The sequence below is a fragment of the Gnatocerus cornutus genome, chromosome 1, assembly GCF_029298725.1.
Source record: "Gnatocerus cornutus isolate USDA-ARS CGAHR chromosome 1, icGnaCorn1.1, whole genome shotgun sequence".
NCBI lineage: Eukaryota > Metazoa > Arthropoda > Insecta > Coleoptera > Tenebrionidae > Gnatocerus > Gnatocerus cornutus.
This window is the reverse complement of record NC_142233.1, coordinates 16,023,395-16,036,290: the sequence shown is the minus strand read 5'-3', so window position 1 is coordinate 16,036,290 and position 12,896 is coordinate 16,023,395. Positions and strand designations below refer to the sequence as shown.

The window sequence follows — 12,896 nt, the reverse complement described above, 5'->3', positions numbered from 1 at the left end:
AGGGGAAATCGGAAGAAACAGGAAGAAATCAGGGAAAATCGAAGTAAATTACTAGAAAATTAGGAAAATCACCAGGAAATCAGCGGAAATTATTACAAAATTAGATAAAATCATTGGAAATCAGAGAAATCACCAAAAAATTAGGAAAAATCGGAAGAAAAATTTACTAGGAATACGGGGGAAATTACTAGGAAATTAGGGGAAATCACTAGGAAATTAGGAAAATAGGAGAAATCACTAGAAAATCAGGGGAAATCGGAGGAAGAATTCACTAGAAAATCACTAGGAAATTAAAGAAAATTAATAGGAAATTAGAGGAAATCAGGAGAAACAGAAGGAAATCATGGGAAATCGGAGTAAATCACAAGGAAATTACAAAAAATCACTAGGAAATTTGAGGAAATTACTAGAAGTTAGGGGAAATTTGGAGAAACAGGAGAAAATCAGGAAAAATCGGAGTAAATTACTAGGAAGTTAGGGGAAATCACTAGGAAATTAGGGAAATAGGAAAAATTACTAAAAAAACAGGGAAAATCGGAGAAGGAATTCACTAGGAAATCAGTAGAAAATTAAGGGAAATTAATAAAATATTAGGGAAAATCACTAGAAAAGGGAAATTAGGAGAAACAGAGGAAATTAGTGGAAATCGGATTAAATCACTAGGAAATTAGAGGAAATTGCTAGAAATTAGAAGAAATCAGGAGAAACAAAAGGAAATCAAGGAAAATCACTAGGAAATTAGAGAAATTACTAGGAAATTAGGGGTAATCACTAGAAAATTAGGGAAATAGGAGAAATTACTAGAAAATCAGGGAAAATCGGAAAAGGAATTCACTAGGAAATCATTAGGAAATCATTAGGAAATTAAGGGAAATTAACGAGAAATTATAGGAAATTATTAAAAAATCAGATCAAATGAAAGGAAATCAGGGAAATGAAAGAAATCACTAGTAAATTAGGGAAAATCGGACGAGGAATTTTAGTGCAAAATTTTAACAAATTGGCGGCGCGCCCTCTCCCGGTCGTTTACGTAGGTGCGTTTCCGCCCCTGCAGCGCCCTGCTTTACCGGCCCGATCCAAAACAAACGAACGTCACGGCGCAAGCGCACACCATTCCGTGTTGCTTCTAATATGGCAGTTGAATGCTTCGCTCACGTTTGTCATGTTCTAGTGCTATTTTCTAAGACCTCAAGAACCTAGCATCACCCACCACCTTCGTATCTTCACTGAGGACCCTCCAACTGTAAGTAGCACCCGTTTCCTGCCCGTCTCCTCTTCAAACCGCCCGATTTTTTCCGTTAAACACGCATCAACACTCTTCCGCTCACATGTTTCCATCGAGAGAAGCGAAAAGCGTGAATCATTCCAGGGTTTTTCCCTATTGGGGGCATTGGGGCCCCCGGATGGTCAGTCTGGGGGCGTTGAGAGCGTTGACGTGGTGTTTGGCACAGTTGTGCAATTCCGAAATTTTGAAAATTTTTCGGTTTCAGGTGTCTGCAAGCATGGCGACTTCGGAGGTGAACGGTAAGAGATTTGGTATTCCCAAGCGGGTATTTTGGTAACGGCGTATTTAATTTCGATTGTTTGAAAATAAATCGATAATGGTATCAACAACGCACCACGCAACGATGACACCGGGCGAAGTTTCCGCGATTAAAAATTTGCCAGGAATATTTCGTTTTACTTTGTTTCTGTCGATTGGCAACAGGATTGGGTTGTTGTCGCGGTTTCAACAACTACTTAAGTGTTATATTAGATCGACTTTGATTAGATTAGATTAACATTCTAGAAGTTCTCTTTCATGCGATAGTGCAATTAGGTTTATTTGTTTACGCAAAATTAAAGCAAATATGTTTGGGTTGCTTTTAGTATGTAGCTGTCAAAACAAATAACATCGCGGTTGCCTTGCAGGTTTGATTTGTGAGGCTAGGCGGCCTTGCATTTTGCAAAATTCGACAAATGACTACAAACGCGCGAAATTTTTGGTTTTAAAAAATACAATATACCGAATGAATTGAGAATTTTTAATATTTTTGAGTTTAATACAAAATTTTGAATATTTTTTAATTCTCAATTATATTATTATTTCTGCAATTTCTTTCATGCTAAAAATTTCGTAGACTTACTAAAGATAATAGAGAGTTTTGTAATAAAAAAATTTCAAATTTGGAATTTTTTTGTTTAGTGGAAAGGTGAAAATTTTTGGTGCTACATTTTTGAATTTTGGCGCTGTCAATAGGTGTGGCGAAAGAAGTACCGCCCCCAAATTTCATTGGCGTAACATTAAAATTGTCAAAGTAACGACATTTTATACATTTTTCGAAATTTTTGGTTCATTCCAAAATCAAAAATTTCAAAATTTTATATATTTCGTATAAAACACTAATTTGGTGGAGTTAATAAGCGTTACGGAAGTAGTATTAACTGCAAATTTTGTAGTTTTTACCTTTAAAATCATCAAATTTAGTACAAAATTTTGGAAATTTTTGACAATATCAAAATGTTTCTCGTTTTAAAATTTTTGACAGTGTTAATAGGCGTGTCGGCAGTAGTAACATCTTAAAATTTTATTTTCATAACTTAAAAATTGACAAAGTTACTATATTTTATAGAAAATTTTCAAAATTTTTGGATCTGGAGACCGAAAATTTCATAAATTCGTCTTTTGAAACTAAAATTTTACAACTTTACAGTTGATTGACGCGTTAGAAGTAGTACCGCCTCCAAACTTGATAGTTTTTAACATTAAAATCATCAAATTTAGGAAGGACAAAATTTTGGAAATTTTTGATAACTGCCAAAATGTCATCTTTATTTAGAAATTTTTCTAACTTGGTAGTGTTAATAAGCGCATCGGCTGTAGTACCGTCTCCAAATTTCATTGTCGTAACTTAAAAATTGACAGTTAGAATATTTTATAGAAATTTTCAAATTTTTTGGATCACCTGGAGACCAAGTTCAAATTTTGAAACTAAAATTTTGTAATGTGGTATGGTTAACTGACGTGTCGAAAGTTTCATTGCCGTAACTACGGCAAAGTTACGATATTTATCGAAAATTTCAAAATTTTTGAATCATTTGGAGACCGAAAATTTTAAAAATTCAAATTTTTAAGCTAAAATTTTGTAATTTGCTACAGTTAATTGACCTGCTGGAAGTAGTCCCGCCTTTAAATTTGTTAATTTTTAACATTAAAACATTCAGATTTAGTACAAAATTTTGGAAATTTTTGACAACTGCAAAATGTCATCTTAGGTTTGAAATTTTTGTAACTAAGTAGTGTTAATAAGCGTGTCGGCAATAGTACCGTCTCCAAATTTCTTTGTCGTAACTTCAAAATTGACAAAATTACTGTTTAATAGAAAATTTTCAAACTTTTTGGATTATGTAGAGACCGAAAATTTCAAAAATTCATTTTTTTAAGCGAAAATTTTGTAATTGGTACAGTTAATTGACGTGTTGGAAGTAGTACCGTCTCTAAAATTGATGGTTTTTGACATTAAAATCACCAAATTTAGTACAAAATTTTGGAAATTTTTGACAACAACCAAAATGTCATTCTTGTTTAGAAATTTTGGTAACTTGGTAGTGTTAATAAGCGTGTCGGTAGTAGTGCCGTATCGAAATTTCATTGATGTAACTTAATAATTGACCAACTTTAAATAATATTTTGTAGAAAATTTTCAAAATTTTTGAACCTGGAGCCCGAAAATTTAAATATTTTATCTTTTTCAAGCTAAAATTTTGTAATCTGGTCAAGTTAATTGACGTGTTACAAGTGGTACCGCCTCTAAATTTGATAGTTTTTAACATTAAAATCACTAAATTTAGTACAAAATTTTGGAAATTTTGATAACAACCAAAATATCATTTTTGTTTAGAAATTTTTGTAACTTGGTAGTTATAATAAGCGCATTGGGAGTAGTCCCGCCTCCAAATTTTATTGTGGGAACTTAAAAATTAACAAAGTTACGATATTTTATAAAAAAAAATCAATTAATTTGGACCTGGAGCCTAAAAATTTCCAAAATTCTTTTTTTTTAAGCCACAATTTTGTAATTTGGTACAGCTAATAGACGCAAAGGAAGTAGTACCATCTTCAAATTTAATAGTTTTTAACATTAAAATCACTAAATTGAGTACAAAATTTTAGAAATTTTTCTTCGTTTTGGCATTTTTGTAACTTAGCAGTGTTAATAAGAGTGTTTGTCGTAGCACCATCACAAAATTACATTGTCGCAACTCAAAAATGGTCAAGTTTACAATATTTTCTAGAAAATTTTCAAAAGATCCAAGATTTTGAAAAATTTTGATTTAGCCAAAAAACCCAAAATCGTTTTTTTCCTAGCACTAAAATTTGTAATTAATCACAGTAAATGTGTAGAAAAGTGCGCAGAACAAGAATTACTTTGTAGTAATTTTTTTTAGTTCGCCAACTGTAAATCAACCAAACCACAAAATTTACTCTAATAATTCATAGTCACATGTAACAATAACAACATAAATAAGTACTATCGCGTAATTAACATTTTAAGCGTCAAATCAACGAAAAAAATTGAAAATTGTCATTAATCCTTTTATCACCCTATAAACGTCACTGCAAATGTCAGAAAATGACAATAAGCTTGAGTCACAATGCAATTTTTAAAAATAAAAGTGATGTCTAAAATTTTAAATCCGCGATTGTGCATAAATGTTGTGCTTTGTTCTCGACCGTAAAAAAAATTTCCATCTCACAAAACTACGTGCTCAATAAAAAAAATAAGTACCTTTTATGACGGTCTTTAAAAATAGCCTTTATTTGATGATTCTATTTAAGTTTGGCAAAATTTACAAGCAGTTCAGTCCACAATTTTCTCTGAATCATGTATTTGTGAAAGATAAATAAGTAAATATATAATACAGTTACGAGCAATAAATTTTCAACGTCTTCCTGGCATGTCTCAGAAGCTGATGCAAATTCAGCTTTACGGTTATTTTGTTTGAGTTTGTAGTTGTCGGTACGTAAAGACGTGTTAAATTTATTGCTCGCCACTGTACAATTATTATTATCAGGTCCGATAATGTGAAAATATGAATAATCGTCATGGCAAAGGCCTTGGAATTTTGGCCAAAACGTTGGCAACCTTGTCACCTATCGAATTTGACGTTTTAACAAATATTGACAGGCAGGTCTACCAACAGCTATCCGTTGGAATTGGTAGATTTCGAGCTGCGGTTTCCGGAAATATCGGTTTTAACCAGTGCAACTAATCAAAATTTCTATTACCGCTAATAAACGATTCGCCGCTGCTTGAATATTTGGAGGTTATATCAATTGCAGCATTATTAATAAAATGATTGCTGGGTCTGCTTCAAAGTTGGCTTTGAAATTTTTAAAAAACAGCGGCCTACTAGACTGAGTTAAGATGTCAAAATTTCGTCGCCTTCTTGATTGTGAAATTTGGGCTATTGACTGATAACGAATAGTACGATTTACCTGCATAAAACAAATTTGTAGTGTTTAAACAACGTGTGAATTGGCCCAATATTTTGTCATGTCACTGTACATAACGTAATCAAATTCGGTGACGCCACAAATCGCTCATTTTTTTGAAAATTTCAGTCGTAGGATCCAAAAATTTTTTTCAAAACTATCGTAATTTTGACAACTGAAAATTGGAACAGATACTACTGCTGACACGCCAATTAATATTGCAAAATCAAAAAGTTTTCTAAACGAGGATGACATTTTGGTGGTTGTCAAAAATTTTGAAAATTTTGTACTAAAGCTGATTTCAATGTTAAAAACTATTAAATTTGGAGGCGGCACTACTTCCATGGTGCCGATTAATTGTACCAAATTACAAAATTTTGGCTTAAATAAGATGAATTTTTGAAATTTTCGATTTTTGGATCCACAAATTTTGAAATTTTTTTCTAAAATATCGCAATTTTGTCAATTTTGAAGTTACGACAATAAAATTTAGATGCGGTTCCACTGCTAATACGCTTATCAACACCATCAAGTTACAAAAGTTTCAATACAAAGAAAACATTTTGGCAGTTATCAAAAATTTCCAAAATTTTGTACAAAATTTAGTGATGTTAACGTTAAAAACTATCAAATTTGAAAACGGTGCTATGTACTTTCAACACGTCAATTAACTGTATCAAATTGTAAAATTTTGGCTTAATAAAGATGAATTTTTGAAATTTTCGGTCTTCAGATCCAAAAATTTTCAAAATTTCTTATAAAATATCGTAACTTTGTCAATTTTTAAGTTGCAACAATGAAATTTGGAGACAATACTACTACCGACACGCTTAATAACACTACCAAGTTACAAATATTTCTAAACAAGAATGACATTTTGGTAGTTGTCAAAAATTTCAAAAATTTTGTACTAAATTTGGTGATTTTAATGTTTAAAACTTTCAAATTTAGAGGCGGTACTACTTGTAACACGTCAATTAACTTGACCAGATTACAACATTTTTGCTTAATAAAGATGATTTTTTTTCGGACTCCAGATCCAAAAATTTTGAATTTTTTTTTTAAAATATCGTAACTTTGTCAATTTTTAAGTTAAGGAAATAAAATTTAAAGGTGTTACTACTGCCGACACGCTTATTAACACTCAAAAAGTTTAAAACGAGAAAAATTTTGGTATTGTCAAAAATTTGTAAAATTTGGTACTAATGAGCTATGGTACTAATTACAAATTTCAAAATTTTAGCTTAAAAAAGACAAATTTTCGAATTTTTGGATCTAAAAATTTTGAAAATTTTCTATAAAATATTCAAAAAGGCGAAAATATTTTGTAAAATTTTGTACTAAATCTGATGATTTTAAAGATAAAAACTATAAAATTTAGAAGGGTAATACTTCCTTATTAGCACCACCAAATTTTTAGCCTAAATACATAAAATTTTGAAATTTTTGGTCTTAAAATGAACCAAAAATTTCGAAAAATGTCTATAAAATGTCATAACTTTGACAATTTTAATGTTACGACAATGAAATTTGGAGGCGGCACTTCTTATGTCACACCTATTAATTTTTAATTAACTGATATCGAATAGTACGATTTACCTGCATAAAACAAATTTGAAGTGTTTAAACAACCTGTGAATTGGCCCAATATTTTGTCATGTCACTGTAAATAACGTAATCAAATACTTCTGTGACGCCACAAATCGCAGATTAGCAGCATTAATTTAGCAATTGTTTGTCTTCCGGTAATGTAATGGAATCCAGGATTCCGTCTCACGTGGAGATCCACATGTACTTTACTCAAATTAGCGCTAATTCGCGCGCCTCCGTCTCCAGCGGTTAGTCACGTTTTTCTTCAAGGTTGCACCGTAACCGGATTACGCCCGATCTAATTTGTATCAATAAAGTTCGACCTCGATGGTGTTTTGTTGAATTTCCCGTAAAATCCGTTGATCCGGCTCGCGGGACCATAATGTGTCGGGCTCATTATGCAGCATCTCTGTGGGTCATCGTCCTCGATCGATCCCGGCCACCTTGACAGTCTAAAATTCGCAATGCTTTCAGGTCATTCCAAGCCCGAGGAAATGCGAAGCCACCCCGAGGATGAGTCCGAATTTCAACTCGAGTTTTCCGACGACATCCACAAGGCTCAAATGCTAACCGCCCTCAACACGATGCGAAAAAACCGTCACTTTTGTGACGTCATTCTTCACGTATGTGCACTGACTGTAGAACATCAAATTTTACCCCGTTTCGGTCGATCGTCTGAATTCGTTTCGAACACTCTCTCGCCCCCAAAATTTTTCCCGATCGATCGGAACAAGAGTAAAATTGATATTATGTACGGTCAGCTACACTACTGGGTGCTCTCCTCTCGTCATAATTGAAATAATAATTGACCAGTAGTGAGTAGTTTTTAAGTCTTTTTACATAGTAGATAGTCAGAGTTGTTTGCGCTAGCCAAACGTTCTCTTACAGAAATGAACGTGTTAGGTAATTTGCATTTGCATCGTTTTTCTATTTTCGTTCTTTGAAAAAAAGGACGTTTTAATGTTTTCTGTTTTTACAGAACAGTAGAGAATGGGTGACGGTAATTTCTATTTTACTTCTTTTTTTATCAGTCATTCAAATAGCACGCGCACAAGTCATTGCTGTCTCTACAACTTCGTTTTTTTTTCTCTCGTATAGGTTGGCAATACCGAAATCCACGCGCACAGGGCCGTCCTGGCCAGCGCCTCGCCCTACCTCTCCGAGCACTTCGCCAACGACCAACAGAACCGGCTGGAGAACGTCGTCACCTTCAAACTCAACGGCGGTTTCGACAAGGACGCGCTCAAGATCCTCGTGGATTACGCCTACACGGCCAAGCTGGACGTCAAGTACAACCAGGTGAGCGAAGGTGGCCACAAAACCGCGTCTGAATCGGCGGTATTCCATTGGGTATCAAATTTAGCAATTTTTCGTTATGATCAATTTGGCAGTTTTTCGTTATGAGCAACGCGTAGCAAAATTGCGTTGACAACCCCAAAGTTTAATCGGTTTTAACTCCGTTATTTCTTGACGTACGTGACAAATTTGACTAGTTTTGGATTCCGTGTGAAATTCTGCGTTAATTGACTACAAATAATTTGAGTTTGTTGTACAAATAAACGAGATATTGACCAAAATCTGTTATTATTAGGTTTTTTTGGGGTATTTTTCAATGAATTTTTTCGGGCCGAAAACGAAATTTGACTGGCCAAATTTGAAATCGATCGGACAAATATTTTATGAGTTTTAGCCAAAAAACAAAAAAATTAAAAAAATTTCATCATTTGAGTCGAAAAATTGGCGAAAAAATTGACTATCGAATTTTGGGTATTTGAGGGCGAATTCTAGATAAAAAAAGCGCGAGAAAAACCATGGCGCAGGCCGTTTCCTTCTCTCTGTCGTAGTTTCTAAGATATTGAGAATTAAAAATTTCGTAACTGAAAATTCAAATTCTGAAACTTTAAACAACCCAGATATTTGTTGTCTCACATAGATTTTTCGCCCGGATTTGGAATCTGCGTGAAATTCTGCATAAAATGAGTACCCTAAACTTTAATTTGTTCTAAAATTAAGGGAGATGTCGACCGAAATAGAAACATAGTTTTTGGACCTCTCTGGTGCCAACCCTAAATTTTAATCGGTCATATCTTAGTTATTTCTTGATGTACGTGAAAAATTAACACAGTTTTGGATTCAGTGTGAAATTCTGCATAAAAAGAGTACCTCACAACTTTAATTCGCTCTAAAAATAAGGGAGAAATCGACCGAAATAGAAATATAACTTTTGGACCTCTTCGATAACAACCCCAAAGTTTAATCCGTCATAACTCAGTTATCTCTTGATGTACGCAAAAAATTTGCCTAGTTTTGGATTCTGTGTGAAATTCTGCGTTAATTGAGCACAAATAATTTGAGTTTGTTGTTCAAATAAACGAGATATTGACCAAAATCTATTATTAGGTTTTTTTTGGGGTAATTTTCGATTATTTTTTCGGGGCGAAAACGAAGTTTAATACTTTTGAGTTATACATCAATCGAAAGAGCCTATCGAAATCTATCAACTGGTCAATTTTGAAATCGATCGGAAAGATATTTTATGAGTTTTGGCCAAAAAACAAAAAAAATCAAAAATTTTCATTATTTGAATCGGAACTTTTTTTGGCGAAAAAATTGACTATCGAATTTTGGGTATTTGAGGGCGAACCCCAAATTTTAATGGGTCACAACTCAGTTATTTCTTAACGTACGTTATTCCATTGGGTATCAAATTTGGCAGTTTTTCGGTATGAGCAACGCGTTATCAACCCCAATGTTTATTAGGTTGTAACTCCGTTATTTCTTCACGTACGTGAAAAATTTACACAGTTTTGGATTTAGCGTGAAATTCTGCGTTAATTGAGCACAAATAATTTGAGTTTGCTTCCGAGACATACAAGATATTGACCAAAATCTGTTATTAGGTTTTTTTTGGGGTAATTTTCGATGATTTTTTTCGGGGCGAAATTGACGTTTAATACTTTTGAGTTATACATCAATCGAAAGACCCGACCCTATGGAAATCTACCAACTGGCAAATTTGAAATAGAAAAATTTCATCAGTTGATGAGCCGTAATTTTTTTTTGACGAAAAAATTGACTATCGAATATTGGGTATTTGGGTATCAAGTTTAGCAGTTTTTCGTTATGATCAAATTTAGCACTTTTTCGTTATGATCAAATTGAGCAATTTTTCGTTATGAGCAATGCGTATCAATTTTAGCAGTTTTTCGGTATGACCAAATTCAGCAGTTTTTCGTTATGAGCAATACGTATCAAAATCGCGTTTTTGCAGGTGAAGGCCGTCTTCCTCGCAGCCAACCACCTGAAGATGGACCGCGTGACCCGCATCTGCGCGCAGCACCTCATCAAGCACCTCTCCGTGGAAAACTGCATCGAAGTCCGCTCCCTCCCCGGCATCGCCCGCAACAAGGAGTTCATCCAGCAGGTGGACGCCTTCATCGCTAAAGAAGTAAGTTCGCCTCCTCCACGTCCCCCAAGTGTCATTTTCGTTTTTGCAGTTCGATAAAATCTGCAAGAACAGTGGTGTTCTCAACCTCAACTGCGCCAAGATCGAGGTGCTCAACCAGTCGCGCGAAGAAATGTCGTTGGTCAACCAAAACTCGCTCTGCCGCCTCGTCCTGGAATGGGTCAAGCGGCAAGCGTACGAAGACAGCTTCAACGTGCAGATGTTGAACGACAAGACCTTCATGTTGTACCTGGCCATCGACAACTCGCTGCAGGATTGCTCGAGTTTGCCCACTGGCGACGTGAGCGACACGGAGATGGTGCAGGATTACAAGAAGTTGGCGCTGAAGAACAACAACGGCAACGCGAAGAACAAGAGGAAGGTGCTGAGTCAGCCGTCGAAACCAAGAGTGCTGATTTATAACCGAGAGATCGGGGAGGAGTTCGAGAGCGAGTTGGAACCCGATTGGAACTTGATCGCGTCGGAGAAGGTGGGGAAGCATAACTTCCTGGCGTTGGTCACGTTGAGGGGGAAGTTGTCGACGCTGTCGATCCAGTTGAGATTGAACACGCCGTCGACGCCGTCGCCGGTGCAGACGCCCGACGCCAGCAGGCCCGCGAGCGAGGAAAAGCCGGACCTGTACTGCGCGCTGGCGAACATGTCCACGCCGAGGTGCTCCGTGGGCTGCGGGAACTTCCTCAACACGCTGGTGGTTTGCGGTAAGTGTTGAGTTTGTGGGCGGGGGCCGGATAAATGGGCGTGGCTTGTGTAGGTGGGTACGACCGCACCGAGTGCCTCCGGACCGTGGAGCAATACATTCCAGAAGCGAACACGTGGAAGCCTCTTCCGTCGATGCGCGAGAACAGAGGTCGCTTCAAGGTGGCCGTGTTAAACGGCCACATCTACGCGGTCGGTGGGAGCAACGGCACCACCGAACTCGACTCAGTGGAAATGCTCGATCTCACATTGGACAAATGGGTGAAAATGCCGAAAATGCCATTGGCCAGAAGCAATATGGGCGTGTGCCATCTTGACGGACTCATCTACGCCATTGGTGGCTGGAATGGACAAGTGGGGATTAAACAGTGCGATGTGTTCGACCCCGTCGCCTCTCAGTGGAGCTCCATCGCCCCTCTCAACACAGGTAATACCCACATTACACCACTAGTGCGGTAAAATGGGTGTTTTTTAGGGCGGTACCAAGCGGGCGTCACCGCCTACAACAAACTCGTCTATGCAATCGGCGGGTGCGACGCGTGGAACTGCTTGAACTCCGTCGAAGTGTACAACCCCGAAGACAACGTGTGGACCGCCCTCAAACCAATCATAACCGCGAGGCGTGGCTGTGGCGTGGTCGAATTCAACGGGAAACTATACGTGGTGGGCGGGTCCGACGGCTCCCATTCGCTGAATTCCACGGAGATCTTCGACGAGAAGTCGCAGAGTTGGGTGGTGGGGCCTACGATGACCACGCCCAGGGCGAACGTCGAAGTGGCCGTCGTCGGGGATAGGCTGTACGCTGTGGGCGGGTTTTCAGGTAAGGGCGGAGCGACAGGAGGTGTCACCAATAATGAATGAGTTTTTTTGCAGGTAAAACTTTCCTAAACACCATTGAATACCTGGACTCGAAATCCAACGAATGGACGACGTTTATTCCGAAAGGCAGCTGTGATTTAACCTCACGGAGAGGCAGTACAAGACGAAGCATATCAGAAGATCACACCACATCGAGGCTTTCAGACCCTGAAGACGGCGATCATTTGTCCTCATAACTATTTTTGTTTCCTAGAGATAATCATGTTCTCACGCCCAATTCCACAGATTAGGCAGTTTCTCATCTTAAATATAATCATTCAGATATTGGAATCGTCGCAAGAATCATCTGCATTTTAAGACTGTTTTTTTTCTACCTGCATTTCAGAGTAACAGTATTAAATCTGAAATGATTCCCGGGATGGTCCGAATTAAATATTCCTAAATTTAGAGTAAATATCAGAACTTCGGTTTTATTATTTGTAGTCGCATTGTATGGTTTTGGAATCTTTATATAACTGAATTTTTCTATAAAAATGGAGAATATATTTTAAATACTCTTTTCCACTGCAATAACGAGAATTTTATGAGAAGTAACATTACAATAAGAACTACTAAAGACATTAAATATAGGACATAATAATGTTATATATTCAGTTGTATTTAAAAGATGTAAGTATGATTGTTATATTTGAGGATGTACCATGGAGTGGCAAGTTTAAAATTAGCGATTAGAATTATTCATGTCGTTACTGAAATATTTATATTATTTTACCATATTTGTACATCAAGTGGTTATGAATGAATAAATGTTTCCTTTTATAAGTAAGAGCAAAACTACTTTTCTTCACA

At 36.4% G+C, this 12,896-nt stretch overlaps 1 protein-coding gene across 2 annotated transcripts; it reads left to right on the top strand.

Moving 5' to 3' along the window:
• Nucleotides 1–1,089: 1,089 nt before the first annotated feature.
• Nucleotides 1,090–12,881, top strand: LOC148180526 (influenza virus NS1A-binding protein-like). Of its 2 annotated transcripts, XM_088049578.1 has the most exons (9): nt 1,090–1,243; nt 1,491–1,524; nt 7,541–7,689; nt 8,165–8,365; nt 10,338–10,514; nt 10,564–11,230; nt 11,284–11,655; nt 11,704–12,048; nt 12,102–12,881. In XM_088049578.1, the coding sequence occupies exons 2-9, from the start codon at nt 1,503–1,505 to the stop codon at nt 12,281–12,283; spliced, it is 2,115 nt and encodes a 704-aa protein (XP_087905704.1). In that variant the 5' UTR covers nt 1,090–1,243; nt 1,491–1,502; the 3' UTR covers nt 12,284–12,881. The 2 variants fall into 2 exon arrangements, with proteins under 2 accessions (XP_087905704.1, XP_087905875.1); XM_088049749.1 differs by lacking the exons at nt 1,090–1,243; nt 1,491–1,524 and adding an exon at nt 7,376–7,477.
• Nucleotides 12,882–12,896: the final 15 nt, after the last annotated feature.

Coding starts and splice junctions, on each gene's coding strand:
- LOC148180526 (XM_088049578.1), top strand. CDS start 1,503: ATGGCGACTTCGGAGGTGAACG. Junction 10,515..10,563: donor ACGCCTTCATCGCTAAAGAA/GTAAGTTCGCCT, acceptor TCGTTTTTGCAG/TTCGATAAAATCTGCAAGAA. Junction 11,656..11,703: donor CATCGCCCCTCTCAACACAG/GTAATACCCACA, acceptor GGTGTTTTTTAG/GGCGGTACCAAGCGGGCGTC.